A 24,115-nucleotide genomic window follows, 5' to 3' on the forward strand; every position below is an offset into this window, starting at 1 on the left:
CAAGCAGCACTGAGAAACAATATTTTGGGTGTCCCATGGCCTACCCAGTCAATTCTCACACGTGAATCCTCCCCACCCTTTTCTGGGCCAGATATTTTGTGTACAATTACTAATTTCAGCCATGGTAGCTTGAAAGAATGTTCATTGGGTATAGTGCCTCCCTGACCATCAGCTATTTGTTTAAATTATCCCAGTTAGTTTGTATTGCAATCTGCTGCTGTCTTAAAAAAAACCTTGTTAAAATGTCATTTTGCAACCTGCCTTTTTCCTGATTTTAACAACGACATTTCTTAATGTGGATCAATATTCTTCTCTGCTTCATCAAACAAGCTTTCAGAAGGCCCATTTTAATGTCCCACTGTCTCTTGCTGATTTTTTTTTTGGTTCTAACAGAATAATAGTTACACTTTGCAATCTTTTTTTTGCTACTACTCTTGCAACTCTTCTGTCATAAGTGAAGAACTGTTTAACCCACTAGAAGAAAGTGGCTTTTTATTAACTTTCTGAGCAAAGATGTTTGAATTGACTGCAGCTAGGGATCTGATCTTCAGTTTCACTGTTCTTGAAGTGTATTCAGAGTGGTAATAGTGAAGGAATAAGGCTGCAAAGCAGTGACCAGCTCCTCCTACCACTGAACTGTGGCAGCATCTTCCTCCTGGCCTGTGGTGATGTCTGTTCCCATAAATAGCAGTGGAAGTTCCTGCTTTGTCTGGTCTGTGGGTGATGATAATAAGAGAACTGCCAACAGGATCTCATCTTTTCTACATTTGCAAGTGTTTCAGGTCTAGAGTCTATTGCCAGAGCCTTCTTTGGGCTTAGCAGAGCTGATTTGCAGCAGGCTGCAGCAGAAAGAGGAGCTGCTCAGCTACAGTGCAGTGCAGCCAGTCACCAGGGGATCAATGCAGATTTAACTCCAGTTAGGAGTGCTTTTCCTTCTTCACATGCTGTCTGACATGTCCCTTTTGAAGGATACTCTGGTAATTCTTATTCTCTACAAACTCAGTGTGCTCTATAAACGGCTTGTCACCATAAGGGTTTGTGGAGAGCTGTTGAGTGACACTGTTCCTGACGCAGTAAATGTGCTTTTGGCAAGCCACCATCTGGCTGGGGTGGTCTTCCCTCTATCCAAGGGCACAAATACTGCTGTCTGTGTTTAATCCTCTCACAACTGCTCCTCAGGTCGGCACGGAGTGGCGATCCCCCTGGAACCACTGCATTGTCAACGAGTGTGTCCGGGTGAACAATGAGGTTTTTGTGCAGCAAAAGAATGTTTCTTGCATCCAAATGGATGTGCCTGACTGTCCAGAGGGAACTGAGCTGCGCTGTGACCAAGTGATAGACTGCTGTCCTTCCTGCAGATGTGGTAAGGTTTGAGGGATGACAAACAGCATCGCTCCAGCATGAATTGTTTCATGGGGTGATCTTCTGTTTCTCAACAATAACTTTAAAAGTGTGTGTTATGGAAGCATAGCCCCACTTTGAAGGGCTCCTGTGTAATTTAGACATTGAGTACAGAAGCACTTGCTGCTGCATCCAAAGCCCCATGGGCAAAAGTAGAGGGGGGAGATTCTGTCTCCCATTGCCTTAAGGGAGCCCACAGGAAAGATGAAGAGAGACTATTCACAAGGGCCTGGAGTGACAGGACAAGGGGCAATGGCTTCACACTGACAGAGAGCAGGTTTAGGTGTGATATTGGGAAGAAATTCTTCCCTGTGAGGGTGCTGAGGCCCTGGCACAGGTTGCCCAGAGAAGCTGTGGCTGCCCCATCCCTGGAAGTGTTCCAGGCCAGGTTGGATGGGGCTCTGAGCAAGCTGGGATAGTGGAAGGTGTCCCTGCCCGTGGCAGTGGGATTGGAACTGGATGGGCTTTAAGGTCCCCTTCCAACCCAAGCCTATGATTCTATGACTCCTTACATAGTCTTGGCTCAGAAGTCTAAATCAGAAGATTTGGGTAGTTGGCCTCAGTCTGGGAAGACTCACAGTGATGTTTAGTTGACAAGTATGTGTGCAACCACAGGGTGAGGAGGGAGCAGTGGGAGGAGGAGAGGATATATGCTCTCTAACTTGCAGAAAATCTGAGTGCATCTTCTGAGAGTATGAGGCTTGAACTGGAGGGGAAAGTTTATCTTCTGCCATGTATTTGTTCAAAAAAAGCTTAGCTAGAGATATTTTTATGCAGCATCAAGTATAGCTCTGACAAATTGTTGCCTTTCAAGGTATAATGTAAGGAGGCTCAGTTATGCCTCTTTACAGTGAAACTGGATACAAATTTCTTCAAGCTGGAACTGTACTAAGTCAAAAAATCGTCACTGTGGTTGATTAAATCTTGGAACTGTCATTGTGATGGTAATGCTAAATGGAATACTTCCGTTCTTTTTCAGTACCCCTGAATGGTTGTCCTTTGAATGGCACTGTTATTGGGGTAAGACACAAATTCCTTTTATTTGCTGAGATGGTAAGATACCTAAATGTATGAATGAGCTTTTGAAGGACACACACTTGTCAGAATACACACACACAGAATACAGGGCAGTTTTTTTTCCAGACAGAATCTCTGCAAGAGAGACCTTGGAGTAAAAGCAGTGCCAGGGGGCTCAGCACGTCTATGTCCAGCTCCTGACTCTGCCAGGATCTTCCTATATGACAATGAGCATCTCTGCAAAATGGGGACAGCAATATTTCCCTATCTTGAAGGATGCTTGAAAAGCATGCTTAGAAACTGTGGTAATCTGCATTTTGTAATGGTTTGCAGACTACCAAACACACAGGAAACTCTCTGCGAGGGTTAACCTCCCAAGCGATCCTTGCCCACTTTGGGGAAGCAAAACCTTCCCATATTCTGCTCAGAGGATAAGGCAGATTAAAACAAGGATGGGGACTTGCTCCACCTGTGTGGAAGGAGAGGTATCCCTCCTTGGCTATTAGCAGGAACAGGAAAGCTGAGCTTCCTCCCTGTTTGACCTCTTTTCCCTTTCAAGATCCCTGCTGATATGCCCTGTGAGGAAATTTTTTCTCAACTGTGTATTTAATGGATAGATTAAGACATGTTTAACCCAGCCCATGACAGTGGGAATGATGAGAGTCAAGCATCTGATCTCATTTATGCCGAATTTATCTTTGGAGAGCTCTGTCAATTGTCCATTGTTTCCCTAAATCCATATTCTGGCAGCACCTCTGGTGTCAAAGAGCTCTAAATATTCTCACCATCCCCCAGGGAAACAGGTTCTCTTTAGTCATTTAACCTAACTTTAACCTGCTCATTCCTGCTTTGTCAACGTGTGTCTTCCTTTTTCATTATTTAAAGGTAACTTTACTCAAATCCCTTTATATTTTAGTGGTGAGGCAGAGTGAACCTTTCTCCATCTATTTCTTGTGGTTTGGATACTTTTTTCAGAGTCCAAAGGCGTAAGTTTATCACTTTGTTAGAGCTGAAGCCATGTCATCAAGCATCCATCATTCTATGTAGGGATGACTTCCCTGTAGAATTGAATCCAAGGAAAAACTCTGCCTTTCTTGTCAGGACACTGGTTTAAAAGTGATAAATTCTGGAATAATCTACTTTCTCTTTGATCCCTCTACTTGTTTCCTCTAGAGTATGTTGTCAAAACTAGTTGTGGCATCCTATGAAGACAATATTTCAAGCAGGACAGTAATTAGCAGCTTCTGCCACCTTCTCTTACAGAGGATTATATATCCCATATGTATTTTTTTCTTCTGTATTGCAAACCAAAGCTCTTTTCAGTTGTGTGCTGTTCTTCCATGACCAACTAATTTTTTTTCTCCTCCAACAAAATGTTCACCTGATCTGTCAAGTAAAGTATTTTTTCTCTCTTCAACCATTTCAAAATATTTACAAATAATTTAAAATGAAACGTAAGCAAATTTTGAAACAGAATGTCAAGTCAAAGGCAAAATGAGAAGTGTCTGTTTTGAAGACTTCAAAATAAAATGCCTCAGCTCCTGCAATATTGAAAAAAAATCCTAAAATTTCTTAAACTAGCTTCATTTAATGACTTAGTGTAAGTTAAATAGTTGTAGGTCTGAAAGATTTTGAGCACCTGGTATCACTACAGCTTTGTCTTGTACTATTCTCTGCTTCAGTGACTTGTTCCAGGGTCCTGGTTAGGAAGGAAGATGTGGTGTCCACAGAAGTTTATGCTTCCTGGATTTCAAACCCTTTACACTGGGTCCTTTAAGAATAGGCTTCAAGTTTCATCTTATATCAAGGGAAGACTTTGCTGCATTAACTCCTTCACTGAATAGTTCCAAGTTTTGAGTCTTTTACTGCATTTCTGGTAATTGACTGTATCCTTAATCTCTTTACATTTTTGTCTTGTATCTGGTTACCCATATTATGTTCCAATAATTTGGTGTATTGCATCCATTCTGCTGTTCTTAACAATGCTGTGGGCTTTAGCTGCAAGCTTCCAAGCAGGTGGCTGTATTTACCAAAAGGATTATCATCATCACTCATGTGTTTTCCCAGGCTTTTCCTGAGTGGCATTTTTGAAGGTGATCCGGGCAGATTTGGGCTTTATGCAGGTTGTTTTGGTGGCACTGGGTTAGTGGGTGTTGACATTTCATTCCAAGCTAGCCAAGAAAGCACACGATAGGTGTTTTATGTAAAGGGGAAAAGCTGTATCAATCCATTATTTTGTTCAGTTCTGTCACACTAAGCAAATTTTGGATGGGGCAAGACCTTCCCCCGAAAGTTCAAGGCACTTGTGTGTGAAGATTTTGTTTCAATGCATCTCTAGTAATCCCTATGTTCCTGCCTGTCACAGTGATCGTCATATGAATTCAACTTTATCTATTTTGTACTTAATTGGAATGTTAGAGCTTTTAGAAGATACCATGAGGATATCAGTGATAACAGTCGTGGCTTTGTAGATCCTTTCTTTATGATGTTAAAGCCTGGGGCTACTGAGGCATTCTTTGATAAACCATGCCACTGGTTTGCACTAGAACTGTTGCTCTGGTGTCTGACTGCTTTCCAGTGTTGAGATCAAACAAGAAATCTGGAGTTTCATAGGATGTTTTCTCTCCACCTGTTGTGGTGTAACCCCAGCTGGCAGCCACTTGCTCACTCCTCACCAGCAGGATTGAGGAGAGAATGGGAAGGGTAAAAGCGAGAAAACTCCTGGGTTGGGATGATGATGGTTTAATAGTGAAAGCAAAAGCCATGCAAGCAAAGCAAAACAAGGAGTTCATTCACTGCTTGCCATGGTTGGGCAGGTGTTCAGCCTTCCCAGATGAGCAGAACGGCGACTTGGGAAGACAAGCACTATCACTCCAAATATCCCTCCTTCTTCCTTCTTCTCCCCACTTTATATTCTGATCATGATGCCATAAGGTCTGGAATGTCCCTTTGTTCAGTTGGGATCCCAGCTGTGTCTCTTCCCAGCCTCCCACACACACCCAGTCTCCTCAGCAGCCTGGCAGTAGGAAAAGCAGAAAAGGCCTTGGCTCTGTGCAATTCTTCCTTTGCAATAACAACATCTCTTGTATTATCATCCTTGTGTGCAGCACAAGTCCAAACCACAGCCCCATTCCAGCCACTGGGAAGGAAATTAACTCTACCCCAGCCAAAACCAGCACTCCCTCCCTCTCCCAAAGCAAAATTTTGGTTGTACCCCCATGCCTGCATCCACTGAGGTTTTTTAACCCTCCATATAATGATATTCACTACAAAAGGTTAAACCTGGGAAGCTGAAGAATCCCATGTTCAGGTCTCAAGCTGAGTTGTTCAAAGACAGGGATCTCCTCCTCGGTGTTTCCTCTTTCATCATGTTTTATGTGGTGGATCCTTTTTCTAGACCTCAGGAGAGAGTCATTACTGTTACTGGTTATAGAGGCCTGAGGATCTCTGTTGTCCTAGGGCACAGAATGAGAATGTAGCTAAAATTCTGTTCTCAGAACATTTGTCCTTCAGAGTATTGGCTCTAAACTACCCATAAATGCATTACTTTTGCACTGTTACTGTGGCCAGCTTCTTGTTTTTGCTCAGTTTGTTTCATGAGCATTTAATAATTCAAAAAGGAATCTGAGGATATGCACAGTATGTACCATGGGAAATTCCCATTCCAAATGAAATCAACGGTGGCATTCCATTAATATCTAAAGCACAACTCAAACCTTTCATAATCTTGTAAAATTGTCTATTTACCATATTTATTTACCTTATTTATTAGCTTTTAGAAGTTCTTTGTGAAAATCTTGACTAGGCTGATCCCACTTTATTCCTTCAACCTTTGTGGTTTGTTATTTTGGGGTTGAAATTGAAGGGCTTTGCACTTGGGAGGAAGAAAGACTTTGTCTTTCAGATTCCTTTCCGTGTAGGGTAACCAATTACTGACTCCACATCTTTTTGTTTCCCACTTAATGGTTTGGCATTTTTGCTCTGCATTTTAAATGCCATTTTTGCTTGCTTTGAAAAGGTGATGGGATCCAGAAAACAGGGTGCTGGGGAAGAGCTCAGGGAATTTTAAATGTGCTCAGCCTGATTTGCTTATAACTATGGACAACTGGAGTTCTTCAATCAGTAATTCTGGGATTTTTTTGTTTGTCTTTTCTCAATTTTAAGCTTTTAGGCCTTTAGAGATTCCAAGCAGTGTTGTTACAAAACCAAACAATTTCTGCCCATAATATGTGTGTTGTGATGGCTCTAGAATAAAAACTGGTTGCCAAATCAATTCATTACACTCCAAAAATGAACTCTTGGCAACCACATAGAATAAAAAAAAATCTTCCTCATGAATTTCAAGGATCCCTTTCTTGCTTGCTAGATTTGTAAGCAACAAAGAGATGCCAATGCCATTTCTCAGACTAAGGACTTCTAAAGGGCTTTCTTGAAAAATAGCCTCATGCCATGCTGCTTGTTCTGGAATCACAGATGCAAAAAATTGGGGTCTCTGGAAACTTGGGAAACATGGGTTTCTTGTTCCCCTAGCAAAGGATTACAGTGCAAGATTTAATGAAAGCGATTTAACCTGAAGTCTCTTGTTGGTTTGAGTTTTGCTGGCGAGATGGTCGCTGACTGACAAACCAGTTCCAATGTTGCAGCACGGGAGACGCCTGATGGTGGATCAGTGCACGACGTGTGACTGCTTCCAGTCAGCGCCTCGGAAATACACTCTGAGATGCACCAAACTGAACTGCCAGGCCTGTCCAGTGGTGAGTGTGAGCAGTCTGACGGTTCTGCTTAGGAGTGTGTCTGATCAGAGTTGTGTTCTTCACTGTACACACCAGTTTATGTTTGGTACAACTCTGGGGCCTTTGGCGTTTCTTCAGGTTCTTCTGACAAGTCTTGGCTCTGTGTTCTTTCCATGAATTAGATGATATGCACCAAATCTGATCTAAAGATAGATAACTTTACATGCTACTCAGCTCCACTGGCACATTTTATTGTTTATTTTAGATTACTTAGGGCAATATAAGGTTTGGCAAATCATTTGCAACAGGAACTGCTGTGTCCTCATTCCTACAGTGTTATCTGTCCCTCCAGGGACTGGCAGCTCAGAGAAATATCCATGCTTCAGGCCTTTCCTATGACCCTTCCAAGTTGTCTAAAAACTGGGCTCACTAGCTTTTGTTTAGTTCCCAGCCCATGCCTTTGATGATTTGAGGTGATTGTCCCCACCAGTTCCACTGGTTTTTTGAAGTCTTTGCTACTGCTTTGCTGCTATCACCTGCAAGGAATGACTTTGAGAAAGCCAGAGGGATATAGCTCCCATTTTCACTCCACTGACTAACAGTGTGACAGGAGTGCCTGATTAGCTCTGCTCAATTGTGTAGTTTTCACTCTTAGCACCAACACCTCGAGTAGAAGGAGACCTAAGTGAGTTGCAGAGGCTGTTTTAATCTCCCTGTGTCCAAAGAGCACAGACCAGCAGCTAAGTTTCACAGAAAAAAGCTTAAATGCCTCTTCCTCTTCTTCATCCTTTCCCTGGATGATGGATGGAGCCCAATGAGCCCAACCAAACCCAGGGCCTGTGTAAGCGGTGGCTGTGGCACCCAAAATCCACATCTCTAACATGATCCTGTGGGATTCCTGGCTCATGTCCAGGAGAGGCATACACTGATAGGGTCCCTGGAAAAGAGAGGGGCAGAGTTTTGGATGAGTCCAATCTCCCATCCTGAAGTAGAACTGGAAAAGACTGGAAATGTAGTTAAGTTTCTGTAGGGAGTAATCTCTACCAATAAAAAACTAGAGCAAGACTGCAGGCTCAAATGATTTCCTGCAACCCTTTTTCTTGAAGAATTGTCAACAGTGTCCCAGCTGGCCTGTTGAGAGTAGAAAAATGACATTGTGACTTCCAAATGATGTCCAGGGACAGGTCAGTGTTTAGGACAACCTGAGGCCAGCCAGTTTCATGTGGAGAATGCAGCTCAGATAATTCATACCTGTTCCATTTGTCCACTGGGGCATCAAACTGTCCTTGATGCCTTTATTTGGTGGTGTGGATGCAGCCTGTGACCAAAACGACAGCCTGGAATACTTTTTGTAATTTTAGACCCTAATATCAGGGTCTAAAATTATCCAGTAAGGTTTGATTGTAGACATAGGCTTCTGATGGGAAAATAAATGGCCAAGCTCAGTGCTGAGCATCCTTCTCAAAATATAACTTCCACAAAATATAACCTGGTAGATCCATGAAAAAAAACCAAAGAGATACACCAGACTGGATTTGTGGCCAGAGACATGTGTGCATATGTGTGTTCCCACACAAAGATACGCAAACATCCATTCTTGCTGCTCAATGCAAGAAGCCAGCTGTAGAAATTAAAGGTAGAGGAATCAATATAATACATGGTAAAAAAAAAAAAAAAAAGGGGAAACATTCCTCTCCTGCTTCTTTCACCACCCACACATTTCCCAAACAGCTCCTTTTCCCCACGTGACCGAAAAGTACAGACTAGACAGAAAACCCTGAAGAAAGGGCCACTTCCAGTTGGGCTTATTAAGGACTGTGAACTTATGTTTGGGAGATGTGCAGCTACCCAAGGGAAGTTGCAGGTCTAGGGATATATGTCCCTTCCTAGCCATTGTAATGAATTTGTGGAGCTTAAGGGGGGGAAAAAAAAAATCAAATAAGATACAGAATGTCTTTATCCCCCTAAGGCCAGTGGGATTCACACACTTCACAGGATCTTTCCTGTCTCAAAGCCTTCGACTTCATGGTATACCCAGATTAAAAGCAATTCCTTACTCGTGGATAAAATTTAAGAGTACAAATGGGTTAAGAGTACCAATTCTCTCAGGAGCACCTGCTTTCTCCAGGATGCTGCAGTTGGGAAAGTAAAAAGCAGTGGTAATTGAAGTGCAGCCAACTCCAGCATATTCTGCTCAGGATGGTCATTTTATGACCTGCCTTAGGTGCTTATATTTTTGCAAGTAGGGTAAGTTCCCCTAAATAACAGTGAACTATGTTTTCTCCCAATGATTTAATAGCAACCCCCCCTCCCCAAATTCTTTCTATAAAAAACATATGGATAACATGCATGCCTTCACTTGAACCAGAAAGTGTTTGTTTTCTTAAAAATGTTCATCTCATCATAAGCAGCTGTTGGTTATCTGGAGCAGCTGGGGACATTACTGTGGGACACTTCATGTGTTAGCTCAGTTCCTTTCTGCTTGGTTTGGTTTTTTCCTTTCCATTATCCACTCTATACCTTTCTTCCTCCCCCCCTAGTGCTGCTCATTCTCCCATGCTTTTTTTCCTGCCACTGTTTTTCCCTTCAGTGCTGTTTGTGGGGCTCCATTATTCCCCTTTTCTTTTTTCTCTCATTTTCCCTTTTATTATATTGCACCTTCTCTGATGCTCTTTTAGTCTCTTGTATTATCAGCCATTTTATTTTTCTTTCCACACTCCAAATTTTCCAGCTTAGCCTTGTTCTCCCTTTTCCCTGCCCACTGCTCACTAGATATCTTGTCCTTTTCCCTCCAGTTTCAGCACTTCCAACTACTTTTCCATGTTGCATTGTATAGAATTCATTGGCTTTACTGAGAAATATTTTGCTGGCTATTGTTTTGTCCACTGAATCTAATTTTTTTTTTTAAACCTTCTATAATAAATACAGGATGCATGCTTAAAACAAAATAAACCCAGAAAAATGTCGTTTACCTTCTAGAATTACAGAAGGCAGGAAATCCCTGGCTCTTGCTGTGGAAAATGTGTGCCAACTTCATGTGGCATCAGGCTGAGAGATGGAAGGGTTCAATATCTTCAGGTAAGTTTTAGGCACTCTTTTATTTATAAGTAAATGTAAATGTATCATCAGTTTCTGTTGGACCCCAGGGGAGTACATTTTGCTTCATTTTTGATTAGGTAGCATGGTATTACCAGTGCGTTCTTCATCTCAGAATGGTTGATCAAGAAAGTTAATATGTTTGTAAAGGAAAAAATAGGAGACTTCATACCACAGTGCAAAATTCTAGAGGGGCATTCTATATTCATGAATGTTATGAAGGAACTTTAACTGGAATATGACCTCAACAGGTGTTTAGAAGAAATTAAACCCCTCATTTTAAACGTGAAATAGGTAAGTTGAAAATGTGAATTTTGAAAAACTTCTCCAGCATAGAATCATGGAATTGATTGGGTTGGAAGGGACGTTAAAGATTATCTTGTTCCAACACCTTCCACTAGACCAGGTTGCTCAGAGCCCCATCCAGCCTGGCCTTAATGCATGATATGTTCTTAAACAGGATGAGAGAAAACAGCCTCAATTGGCACCAGGGGAGGTTTAGATTGGATAGCAAATTTTTTCTTCACTGGAAGGATGTTCCAGCTTTGGCACAGGCTGCCCAGGGCAGTGGTTGAATCACCAGCCCTGGAAGGATTTTAAAAATGTGTAGATGTGGCCCTTAGGGACATGGTTTAGTGGTGGACTTGACTGGCAGTGCTAGGTTAGTGGCTGGACTTGTTCTTAAGGGTTTATTTGAACTTAAATGATTCTGTGTGGGGGTGGTTTTACATAAGTATTTTTAAAGAAGCTCCCAACTCATCCAGAAGGTAAATAATTGTATATATGTCTCTTTAAAAGAAAATTCACAGGCCAGACCCCCAAATCTCTCACTTAGAGAAGTTTTTTTCCTAAGTTAATGGAAATTTCTTCCCTGTTAAGACCTGAAAAAGGTCAGGTTTTGGCAATCTGGGCAGAGCTGTGATCAATATGGCTGTGGAATTAAACAGAAGATGACAACTTTTTGATAAACAATGCTGTTTACTAAAGATTTTCGTGTTTTATAAATGTCACCACCATGGTACTTTAATTGAGACTTCAGCCAAGGAATATCCTGAAAACTTCCTGTCCCCTGTTGTTTCTGTGTAAAGCTAACAGCCCTTCAATCTTTCCAGGCAAATGCGTCCCTTCAGGATGGCTGCGACAGTCACTCCTGCAGAGTAAATGAGAGAGGGGAATTTATCTGGGAAAGGAGAATCACTGGCTGCCCTCCATTTGATGCCAGAAGATGCTTGGCTGAAGGAGTAAGTAGAGAAATGGGACCTGTTCCCAGGTTTCCTAATGGACTCTGTCACGTTTATGGTACCTTCTGTGTGCTGGGGTGGGAAACCCCAACCCTCTCCCAATGCCTTGGCTAAACTGAATTTGAACTTTCTCTGAAATTCAGAAAGATGTAGGTTTTCTCTGTTTCAAAGTGTATGCTGGCTTTTTGTGGGTCTGTACTGACTGCTTACAGTAATTCTGTTATGAATGTGAAGCTGAATATTTGAAATACCAAACGTTTGCAAGTAGTGCTTCTAACAATGTTCTCAGTTCAGGATCCAGAGCAAAACTGTGTGGACAATGACACAAACTGAGAAATATGCATATGAAATGCTAAGATATTTTTTCTCTGCCATTATGTGAGGTTTGAGAAAGGAATTTTCACCCTGCTGTAGGAAGATCAAACTTCCAGAACTGCAGTTGTTTAGCAGGGTAGTGTTTAGCCCTGCACAAAGTATCCACCCATCTTTCTTGTGATTTGATGTTAATTAGACACTGAGGAACAGAGTTAGGTGGGAATGTAGCACATGGGGCCCTGCTTTTGCTCTTCTGTCAGGTTTTATACATCTTACAGGTGTTTATATCCACCTGTTCCCATTTTCTTGGGCATGGCAGGAAGCAGGGAACCTGTAATAAAGCTTGTAGTCAAACCACTCTGCTCATACACAGAAAACAAATGGAGGATTTGTTATGCATAATGCAGGAAAAATAAAGCTTCTGCAGGGCATTTCTCACTTTGTGAAATTACAGTACACAGTTTTGTTACATAAACAAAGATTAAGAAAGAAGTGCTGCATTATATTACAGGCTTGGGGTTATTATCATATTCAAATGATCTTAATGGAAAATCAGTGAAAAACTGTTTACTATTTAACGAGAATTTCTCAAACTGCATTTATTCTTCTCCTATCCCTCCCAAACAGAACTGTTTGGGCTATAAAATTAGTGGTTTTCATCTAGTTGGGAGATCAAAATTTTAGGGTTTTTAATTAAAAAAAGCCTCCAGACTTTGGAGCATGTGAGCTCAGGGGTTTAGCACAACAATGGCATCACCCTGCAGTGTAAATATTTCTCTGTTTTTCCTTTCACTGTGGATTTTCAATAATTTGCATCATACATATATTTCTGAGAATTATTTTTTGTACCAGCAAATACCATCACAAGTTCAAAACCTTAAAATTGATAAAGAGAAGATTATTAATGTAGATTTATAATTTTGTATAATACAGATATTCAGGTGTTTGGTTTTTTCTTTTGCCTAGTACCCTGCTTTACACATCTTATTTCAGCAGAAGAGAAGTGACAAAATTTCGGTTCTTTTTTTTTTTTTTTTGTCATTTTAGGGCAGAATTTCAAAAATTGGCAACACTTGCTGTGACACATGTAAGTAAATAATCCAGAAATCTTGCGTGGGAATGGCAGTGTGTGTAAGTACCTACATTTTCCATAATATCCAGAGTAATGAAGCAGAGCTTAGCAATGTGGTTATAATAAAGCATCAAAGAAGCCCACCCGCTGACTGGGATGCCACTGTCATGTTTTGTCATCTAGAACATGTGTTTTGACAGTATTCCCAAGTGCTTAGAAAGAAATAGATACTTTCCACATTTTATGCAGATGGTAATTATGAATGTTTTATTTTATTGTTCATCTGGTGGTAACAGGAACAGTCCTGCACAGCCAGCCTGACAAGTCACATAACCTGATACCACTGAATATGTGAGGAAAACACTTCATGAATAATTGATCAACTTAAAATTAATTAATCAAAAAAGCCAAACCCTGGTGGCAGTAATATTTTTGATAGTATAATAACCAAAAAATGGTAGGGGAAATGCATTCCTATGGAACAGCCTGACTGCTTCCTAAATTTGTCAGTTTAGTGGTCAATCCTGCAACTCTTAATTTCATGCATCATTGTGTGGATAATCCAAATGTCTGGCTGTGAGAGTAGGAAGGGTTTGCTTACATAAGGAAGGATTGCAGGGTTGGGTTCTCATTTCTAAAATGAATCTCTGATACTTTTGTGAGCAGATAACCTCTCAGTTTTCTCCTCTGTAAGTAAAAAATAATACTGTAGCTTATTTAATATTAAAAAAAGAAAGATAACAAAGGATTGAAATTCTCTTTTAAGGTCAGAATATCAACATCTCATCTGTGTCATGTCTTTTAATTTTCCTATTTTTGCTGTGCATGTGCTAATAAATAAAAGATGGCCAGCATAGCAGCCCATCACCACACTGGCACAGGAACTGCTGCAATAATACCCCTGATGAAGGATGGTAACTCCTAGAGAGTTTGCAGCCTTTGCCTGTCTGGATAATCACTGAGCTCTGTCTTGAGAGATAGAAGTCAGAAAGCTATTGAGAGACTGTCATCAAATGGATCAAACAGCTAATTTGGTTAAGGGAGCTTTGATCTACCCGGCTAAAAGTAAGGAATACTCAAAATTATTTATGAACAAAATTTTGAGATTTAAAAGACAAGGTGGTGGGCAGGCTCTGCTAATTGTGAGTGCCAATCACTGTAATCGAGGACAAACTAGTTCCAAATGAGAACAGATCAATGCATAGATCAGTTGCAGTCATTTCAAAGTGCTACCTCCTTGCAGCAACAAAAGCAAATTCATCTAGGTGAAGTACTGCGTGCCTAAAAACTCCCATATTTAATGGACCTTCAAATCCTTATTCCCATTTTGCCTAGGTGTAGCTCAGTTTCTCATGGACATAGATCACATTATCCTCCAAGGTCTTGAGAGAGTCTGTCTTTCAAATGTCTCAGTGCCATAAAGATTGGGCAAAGAACTAGTTCTCTCAAGTCCAGGCTGATGCCTTTGGCTCAGCAGAGTCCTACATGTCCTTGGGAAAAGGTTGGCTCAGGGGCCAGTTTCACTTTCTATGTTAGGCCTTCACAACTGGAGTTTTTTAGTGTGTCTGAGGGCACTGTTCCAGGTTTTAAGTTTGTAGGAGCACATAAGTGAGCAGGTCTTATTTTCTCATGAGATTTTTGTGGTGCTAGCACAGGGCTTGATAATTGGCAAAAGATATTCCTTATTTTCCTGCTGAACAAAGAATTTGCATCTCTGCTTCTCACCTCTTTTCTCTGTTGATCTCAATCCCACGTGTCTCGTTAAGTTACAAGCACTTGCCTTTGCAGAGGGGTCACAGTCAACAAGAAGAGTAAATAACAGAGGTAAAGTAATTAGAGAGCAAGTTGATAAGTCAGGAGCAAAAAGAGGATGAAGCTGTGTTGAGGCTGATGACAATTATTTTGGTTGTGCCTTTCAATTGTGTGGACACGACTGGCCTTTCAGGTGGACAATTTTTGTCATATGTGGGGATGAAATCATTAAAAGAGAAAGGGCATTTCCAGGCCTGGAACCAGAAATGAGCTGCATTTTTTTTTTTTTTTTTAGTGAAATGTAAGGTTTTAGCAAGGCACAGAGTCAATTTGGTACCAACATTCCAATAGAAAGCTGTCTTTGCTGGTAGGAAGATGAACACCTTTCTCTCCCCTTTGTGTATGTACTTAAGTTGTGCAGTTGCCCTGCTGAATTCCTTCAGCTTTCTGGCTGGTGAATAGTACCTAAAACTCAGTCCAGTGTTCTGTAAAACACAGAAATTCCACTGGTTAGCTAGAAATGGGTACGAGGGGGAACCTGTTTTTTCACTGAGACATAAAACTACAGTAACAATACATGGAGCTGCTCTTATCTCTGCACAAAATACCCACAAAATACCCCAAAGCATTGACTCCTTCACAAGTCTTTAGATGCAGACCAAAACATGCAAAAGTTCAGAAGAAAATATTCTGGATTAGTCTATATTTGAGTGTAGTAATGATGAAGTTCCCTTTAAAACTGGGGGGACAGAGTCTCTGTTGGTTACCAGAGTTAACAGCTCGTAGCAATCCATCCTCACTTCACAGAGGGATAAGCCAATTCCCTGAGCTTGCACCTTCCAGACAGAACAAATCCATACCTACTGCCTCTTATGTGGGTTTCCCATAAGGTGGAAAAAACCTCAACAAAACAGGGAGAATTTCCCTAACACTGAGCAAGAAGTATTGGAAAACAGGTGTGAGTCCCCACAGTCCAGAAGGCAGCGACTCACCTCTGCATGTGAGGTGATCTGGAGAGCTGTATCAGCCTGGGGAATAGTCAGGACAGGGTGCTCTTTTTGTCTGATCAGGATTTTGGGGTTCCCACGTGTGTCATCTTTTTCCTGCTTTTTCTGCTTTACCATTGAACTGTCCTTAAAAGGAGAGTTGTCTAAGACCAGGTAAGAGGCTGGTGTTAGATGGCCAAAGTGACTTTAAAACAAAGCAGTCAATTGAAAAGAAACATGAGGGAAACCCTCCTCTCTAGTGGAACTTTAGGGCTGCAGTGTGAAATAGTCACACAACTCTACATGAATTACTCTAAGGAGAAACACCCAGCTGGGGATCTTACCAGGAATACCACCTCACTAACAGCAATTTCAGGAGTAAAGGGAAGTGAGTAACAAACAGCAATTGTCAGCAGTGTCAAACACTTTTCTCTTTTTTTACTTGGTAGGTGTGGAGGTGGAATGTCATCCAGTAAGTACCAGACTACAGTATGGGAATATCAATGGATGTGTGGCTGAAAAGGAGGTGCCCATTTCTCATTGTGAGGTAAATAACAAAAATCAACCCCCGTCTGCCCCAAGACCTCCCCTTTCCCAAAAGGAAGCCTTTTCCTCCACCATGGTTTTTCTTCAGTAACTGTCATCATTGATTGACTTGGGGTTAATCTCATTGGCACTTATTTCCTGAAGTAATTTGGTGATGCCGAATTTTCCCTAGTCAAGCCAGCATGAAAAAAGGCGCCTATGTTAGACTCAAAGGCTTTGTTCATCCCACTCTCCTTTGCTTCCATCAGAAAATAATGACTGAAGTCTGTTAGGACTTTCTACATTAAAAAAAGGAATATTTATCTTTACATGTATGAAGCTTATTTTCAGCTCTGAGTCTGTAGTTAAGCACTGAGCCTCTGGGTCGATTAGGGGAATTTAAATAGGTATTTAGATAAATGACACTTTAAAAGATCTTTAAACCTGAGTCCCAAGATTTGACTTGTGTGCCCTGGAAGCTCTGTGATTCCTCCGTTAGCCTTGGCACCAAGCTGTTGTGTTCTACGTATCTTGTGTCTTCCATAATCAGATTAAAAGTTTAATTTCCAACCCATCACTGCTTACACCTTATAGGGCAACTTCCTTTTAAAACAGAAGCATAACTTCCCTTCTGGGTGTTCCCATCTCTGCTCTTTCCAAGATAAACAAGCCCCATACGAGGATTTTAATTAACCCTTGTGTGCAATCCGAGTTATGGCATAACTAATAATTCTTGACCTCTTGTCCTATCTACAAAGTAAATGGACCTTAGCCATAAAGTCATGAGTATCAATGTTTCTCCTGCAGAAGTTCAGATTTTATATTGGGAATAAATAATAAGTAAATTTTTTCTAAAGTCTTCCCTGCTAATGATAGGATATTTTAATTTAATTAGACTGGGAAACAAGAGCACAGAGCCACCAAAGGAAATGAACTCTGACAGAGTGTGATGTGTGTTTTTACATCATGAGGACTTATAGCTACAGGCACTGACAGCTTGGTCTAAATTAGTTAAGTGACCAGACAAGCAGAACAAGGAAAAATAGCACCAGCAGGACAACAGTGGATGTGTGGCTTGCAGCATTTGGGCTAAAGCACTTTCTGAATGTATGATAACCACATTTGCTCAGAAGCCAACACCACATGTCTGGACATTCCCTATGAGATTTTGAATTCCGGGCTTTTGTGTGTGTGTGAGCAGTTTCTTCACCTCTCTTTTGCTCTGCTTATGCTCATAAGAAGTCACTCTTTGAGCAGCACCCCACACTCTGGAGTCAGGTACCTGTTTCTGAGTTCATGTTTTGCAGCAGAGCACAGAAGCTGGACAAAGTCACCCATGGATATTTTGAAGGAAAGAACCAGGATTCTGAGTGCGATGAAGCTCTGTTCAAACTTCAGCTCTCTTTTTTTCTGTTTAGGGCAAGTGCAGAAGCACCACCAAGTACTCTGCTCAGACAGGGCAGTGGGAAGACCTGTGCAGCTGCTGTACAGCCACTCAGACCACCACGGTGACGATCCCGCTGCGCTGTCCCAACGGGACCATGGTGCAGCACTACATCCACTCCGCCTCACTGTGCGAGTGCCGTGCTCGGAAGTGCACGCCATGAATATTGCCCAGAAGCCCAGTTGCTTAATCTGAAGCTTTATGATGGAGGAAGTTCACAATGCAAGCCTCATTTTCTCTGTACACTGCCTTATCCATTAGAATGCTGAATAATTGTATCAACACAGCAAACAATAAAGCTTACCAGCACAACAGAACGCAGTCTGATTCATCTTGGGGTGGACTGTGGGAGAGGGATTGCAGGCTGTATTGATCCCCTCCATTTCACCATGGAAATTAATCCATTGAACAACCACAAATAGATCAGGCTTGGAAACAGTTGCTTTTACTTAAAGAACATATCCCAAATCACTTAGTATTGTCTGCAAAGGCATTACACTTTCATTCCCCGATTCAGTCCTTAGTGACACACTGTGGACTTTTAATTTTTTGCTCTTTTTCTTCCCATTCTTTTCAGGGAGTACAGTAATTATGGGATAACGCTTCAGAATAAGAGTGGGATGTTCCTGGTACACAAACAATACTGGTTGTGGCTCAGACAACCAAATATCTTTCTGCAATGCATATATGTGTTTCTCCTGAGGTTGAATGCAAAGAAATTGTGTGTTGAGGACAGGCTGTGTAAATTCTGCAAGTCCTCAGTACTTGTGTACAGGGTTAAGGACAGCTCTTAGTTCAGCCTTTCCCCAGACCAACTGGAGGAGAAAGCTCAGTGGTTATCTCCCGTATTTCCAGGTGCCGGAACTTCATCTGTTGCATTCATTCCAAAAGTTGGAATTCATTTAGATGCAGATTTTTCAGTGGCAGGTTTATTTTAGTTACTGCTGCCAGGCATAAATTTACCAGGATTTAAATTCTACTTTTTCTGGTCAGGCCATGGAACACAAAAGATTTTTCAGAGTGTTGTTGGTCCTGGAGGAATCTTGTGTCAGTGAAGCAGTTTCACTGGGAAGTACTAATTTCTCAAAAATATGAGAGAGGGACAACTGTTATTTTCATTTGCATTTTTGAAAGATAAGGATTATTTAAACTTCTCTTTTAATTAATAATTTTTATATAATGAATAGCACTGTGACACGATTAAATGGGTCAAAACACCTCTACGTCTGCATGGAAACAAACAAAAACTCTTGTGCTTTCAACTAAAAAGGTACATTTTATTCCTTTTTTAGAGGAACAAGGCAGATCCCTGCTGCTTCTTTCTTGCCATTCAGCTGTGGATGCAACACACCCTGAATTGTAAGCCCTTTTGTTTTTATTATTCTTTCAAGACATCCATTATTGCTGCACAATGCTAGAAGTGCAGGCCTTCCATGCATCTCTGTTTCTTCTGCTGTAGGGCCACAATAACACCAGAGAGAGAAACCCAGTTTTAATTGGCACCAGCCCTACTTGCTGCAGTAGATCTGTCACCAGTTTACCTCCACCCTCACACCAGTTCATTCCTGTAGCTGCCTCTGGATATTAAGCTTCCTGACAGATGGATTTGGGTCACCCAGGGAATCAACAGTTCATCTGGAACTGAAGATCAGCAATTCCTGGAATAGCAACCTGGAGCATCGGAGAGGAGCAGAAAGAAGGGATGGATTGGGAGTAAAAGGCAAATGTCATCCTCTATCACTTAGCATGGCTGGGATGTCCCTTTGTTTCCACCTGTGCCCTCACCCAGACTGACCCTTAGCTCATGAAAGCTAACAGGATTGCAGCCTAAGGCTTCGTGGCTTCAGACCGGTCTTCTAATTAGATAATGAATTGTATGAGTCATGCACTGGCTTCTCAGTGCAGTGCAGCCCACGAGAAGAGCACTTACTGGCTTTCCTTACAGCAGGGAGTTCTGGGGACTTTGGTGTGGTCTGGATGTCGTTACTCAGGCCTGGCTACTACCTGTGTATTCCAAGCCCTTGTTGTATGCAAGGCCAGAAGGAATCTTCCTTGAAAATCCTGTTGTAGAAACAGACTGGCAGGAAAGAAAAAGCCAAAGGGAATGTTATAACATCTCCTTAAACAGGCTGAGGAGGTCAATACATTTTTGACCTTGACTTGCTGGCATGAGAATCAAACGTTTTCAGGCCATCTGCCCCAAAAGAGCTGTCTGTCTTTTGCCTAAGGACGCAGCGGGCTCGGACCTGCTCCATGCAGGTTTCATTGCCTTTCACACAGGCAGCTGCAATTAGTGCAATTCCAGGAGCATTCCTCCCTGGCAGAAATGAAGAGCATCATCCTGCCTATGATCAAGTGTGCCAGCACATCACGTAGCACTGCACACCTGACTGCTCTGTTGACATTCTCCAGCAAAAGCCAGGCTTTGAGGAATGTCATTTCCCAAGTCATGCATAGTGTTTGTGAGCCTTGATGGTTTGAACTACCCTGGCCATTACCTTTCCACCAATGATTAGGAGCACATCCCACCGCTTCAGAACACCAACTGGATCGTTGAGTGTGCCCCAGGATAGATTTACAGGAATGCTAAATGGATTTGGGGAAGAGTCTTATATAACTTCTTAATAATTAAAAACATCTAATCACTCTGCTAACTTCTAGAGACTTGCAAGCACCACTCCTGTACAGCAGGTGAAACACGATTGGGTCTATTGGTATTATTTGTCACAGCTCTGCATTATCAATTAACACTGTACCCAGGTACCTCAGGAAAGACAGTGATGCCAAGATATGATTTTCTTCATTGGAAAGTCTTAAAAATAGACTACTTCCATTCTAAGCAGCTGGATATTGTTTCCTCTCATATTGCTGTGTATATTATTTGTTACCTAAGCTAAGTGTATTACCTGTAATACACCCATCCTTATGGCTTGTAGGAGCTGGTAATTGGAACCTGTGCAGGCAGAGCTATAACTTCACATGGATCCCAGCAGGACCTGCCTCCACATTCCTATACTATTCCAGAATTAGAGCGTTTGCCTTTCTGGTTTTGAGCTTAGTTGGAGCAGCATAGATTGTGCATGGAAAGTAGCAGAACTTCCATAAAGTTTTTATTTCCCTCTCCCTGAGATAACTGTAGAAAGCAGGAGATTTGTTCCCTGGCTAGGAAATATATTAATGATTTTTAAAACTTCTGAAAGAAGTTCTGAGAGTAACACAAGATACTAGCAGGGTAAAAAGAACAAAGTATTTGATATCTGTTGATATATTGGTTAGAAGGTAAGAAATGCCATTTCAAAGTAGGGACCAAGAAGAGTGCGGTGATTTAATGAATTTAAAGCCCCATGTATATTTCTTAGTCTTGCTGGGTAAATTTTACATCACTGAGCCCAAGTTTTGGGACACAACAGCTGCACTCTTCCCTTTACATAGCCAGCAGATTTGATAACACAGTCAGAGTGCATCAGCCCATCTCTCTGTGACAGAGACAACTTCTGCTCTTGCCAGCCATGACATAGTGCACTGTCCTGGTTCACGAGGTTGTAGAACCACTGGACTTTATTCAGGCATTGAATAAATCAATTTCTCCCTGTCACACTAGAGAAACCATCATAGTGTCATAAATAGGCTAAAAGAAGAAAAAGATTTGGACTCAAATTAGTTATGTCTCCCTCTAATTAGCATTAGCAAATAAAAGTCCTTTCTCAGATAGCATTGGTCGTCAACAGCTTTTCTTCCCTATACATTGCTTAAATTGCAAGGTAGAAGGCTAAGCAGGATCCATCACCTCTTCTGATTAGACAGTTGATTACAAGATAATCCCTTGAATATTTCATGCAGGCATGACAGTGCATCCAGGCACTGAGGTAACTTGAGTACTTGAAACAGAGCCTTATAAAAACCTTTCCACACTTACCTCCTACCCAGAAGCACTGTGAAGCTTTGTGGATGTAAGGACACTCTTCCCTGCCGAAACCACCTCCAAGACAATCTGATCCTTGAGTGCTGGTTCTTTGGACAGTGCTGGCTCTGTTGTGGAGCCCTGGTTCTGCATTAGCTTTTTTCCTTCCTCTCCACTGCCTTCTGGACAAAATATGCCTGTTGTTACCTTGCTTCTTAAGGCATTATGGAGCATGAAGACAAGATGCTGAAGTTCCAGCAGAGAATTGCCATGGCCTCTCAGGTCATGGGAATTTGGTCTTTCTCCCTCTCTTCCCTCCAAAAGGGTAATCACCAAACCAGAAGGTCTCACTAATTAGCTTCAGTTTGTGGTTTGCTTAAAGCAGGATCAGGGCAGGATGGAAATAGCTGCTGGTGCTGTTCCCTCCTTAAGCCAGTGCAGAAGCAGATTGTGCACGGCATAGCCACATCCTATTTTAGCACTGATGCAACTTCCAGCCAAACCTCCAGGCAACATGGAAACACACATGCCCGGTAAGTTTGTTCTCTGCTTCATTCTTAATTGCTGCCTTTGAAGTGGGATAGACTAAAATGGGGTGGAGAACAGAGAAAGGAGTACTTTGGAAGGACTTATCTGTCTCCTTTAAGACATTAAAAAAAAAGGAAAGAGAAATCTGCAGCCCAGGTTACGTACAGAGAGATAAAACACGCAGAGTTTATTTCTCCTGAAGCCTCAGGAGTGCAGCTGTGGGTCAATGTTGTGATCCATGTGGAAAAGACAACCACTAGGCAAATGCCTTGTGCTGGACTTCTGCTGTTTCCACCTGCATTTGCCTTATTGCAATGCAACTGTGGGGAGTGAGCAATATCCTTTTCCAGAAGAAAGTGTGCAGCCCTGAGATCTCAATTCCCATACACCAGGAACAAATGTGCTCAGTGCATAAAACCTTTGTGTTGGAGTCCCCAGTGCACAAGTTTAGAAAAACTTGCAGTGCTGATGCTGGGTCATTGTTCTTTTGCTGTCACAGTCAAAAGCTCTACGGTTGTTTCTATGTTAGCTCATTGTTTCTGGGGCTGTATCTCTGCTGTGAACTTCAAACTTCTTATTTGAATAATAGAAGGATAGAATTTGACCATTAAATTTTAGATATCTGGTATATCTCTCTTTAGAATGGGTCAAGAACTATTTAGATATTTAGTCCCCTGCTGCTTAGCTGTTTCTATTAAAATCAGTCCCGTAACTAGGCTCAGAATTGGATGATTCTCTTTAGAAAGAGTGTTTCTTCTCTAATCATATTCTGGAGGTGGGAAAGCAAAGGGAATCAGTGTTATGTGTGGCCAGATGTAAAGGAATACAACTGAGATACTGAGTCCTACCCAAGAGATTCTCCAGCTGGGTGTCCTGGAGGCTCAGGACATTTCAAACTGAGTGTTGGAATGGGGTTCAGACAGGCAGATGCACCTGGGCTGTCCAAGGCATTAGTCAGGATTTGTGGTTTTGCCCTTCCCACCTGCAGTCTGAGAGGTACTGTATGAGCCCTGAACACACAGTGTGCAAATTAGATGGCATTAGAGACAACCCAAACAGCCTTGCCTGTCTTTAACTCCTGTGATTCTTAACAGGCCCTAAAATGGTGCTTTTGAAGACACAGGGGAGGAAATCACGCTTTGCTGTAGTTGTGTTGAGTTTGGTGGAGATGTGCATAAGAAGTAATTTTGGCTGAGCTTCATCTACACAGTTCAGCTGTGTCTGTAACTTTACAGACCTCCCCTCCTCTTGGGTTTCGAGGTTTTTTGTTTGGTTTGGTTTTTTCATTCTACTCTACATGCAAAAATTACAGAAAGCACCCGATTTTCCTGACATGAGCATATATCAGGACTAACAAACAGTGAACGATCTGACATAGAAAAATAGCACTAGAAGGGCTCAAAAAAGATAGATCAGCAGTAGACACTGAATCTAGTGCAGTGACATTAAATCTTGCACACTTTGGTCCACTATAGAAATAATTTTATGTAAGGGACTGGATGAGAGAGCACAGAAATAGCAGGATTTGGTGAGCTGTGTGATAGTTTGGAGTTCACAGCAGAGATACAGCCCCCTGTATTGAAATCAGCAGCTCTAGATGTGAATATTCAGAGCTGAGAAGTCATTATTTACTGAGGACCTAAAGAGCACATGTATAACCATGCTACACCTTTTTATATATATATAGGTCCTTTGAAAAAGATATGTTTGAGTAAAGCTACAAGGAAACAGGAAATTCAAGTAGGTTTTCTTTCATCCCTACTTGGGGGGTAGAGTTTGCCAAACAATGCTTCTAAATCGCAGATGTTTTGAACAGCCTCGCAGAGGAGCATCCTTCTAACTGTGGTGTCTTTCAGAAATGTAGATCCTTTCTGGCACTTAACTGGAAAGAGAGGAAGATAAATGGAAGCAGTTTGCTGTCTGTGCCCTGGGAGGCCAAACCACTTGCAGCGTATTCTGCAAGTAGCTGTGCTGTGATAATCTGATCATCTGGACCACTCAGCTCAGTTAATTGGCTGTTACTCGGGATTTAATACAGAGCTCCTAATTAGGCAGACTCCTTTAACGCCTCTTTCACAAGCAGTGTGGTCCTTTAACACATCCT

General features: G+C 41.7%; 2 protein-coding genes across 2 annotated transcripts in view; both read left to right on the top strand.

The window, feature by feature from the left end:
- VWF (von Willebrand factor) overlaps positions 1-17,899 on the top strand; it is a 123,177-nt gene extending 105,278 nt beyond the window's left edge. The window contains exons 45-52 of the mRNA XM_082280644.1: positions 1,180-1,363; positions 2,381-2,421; positions 7,062-7,172; positions 10,131-10,229; positions 11,360-11,488; positions 12,851-12,890; positions 16,063-16,160; positions 17,557-17,899. Coding sequence (XP_082136770.1) covers positions 1,180-1,363; positions 2,381-2,421; positions 7,062-7,172; positions 10,131-10,229; positions 11,360-11,488; positions 12,851-12,890; positions 16,063-16,160; positions 17,557-17,745 — 891 coding nt within the window. The 3' untranslated portion in view covers positions 17,746-17,899. The remainder of the gene's footprint in view (positions 1-1,179; positions 1,364-2,380; positions 2,422-7,061; positions 7,173-10,130; positions 10,230-11,359; positions 11,489-12,850; positions 12,891-16,062; positions 16,161-17,556) is intronic.
- A 3,981-nt stretch (positions 17,900-21,880) lies between these two features.
- ANO2 (anoctamin 2) overlaps positions 21,881-24,115 on the top strand; it is a gene marked incomplete at both ends in the record, with an annotated part of 148,589 nt that continues 146,354 nt past the window's right edge. Inside the window, one exon of the mRNA XM_082281149.1 lies at positions 21,881-21,940. Coding sequence (XP_082137275.1) covers positions 21,881-21,940 — 60 coding nt within the window. The remainder of the gene's footprint in view (positions 21,941-24,115) is intronic.

The sequence above is a fragment of the Coloeus monedula genome (genome assembly GCF_965178545.1).
Source record: "Coloeus monedula genome assembly, chromosome: 4".
Lineage (NCBI taxonomy): Eukaryota > Metazoa > Chordata > Aves > Passeriformes > Corvidae > Coloeus > Coloeus monedula.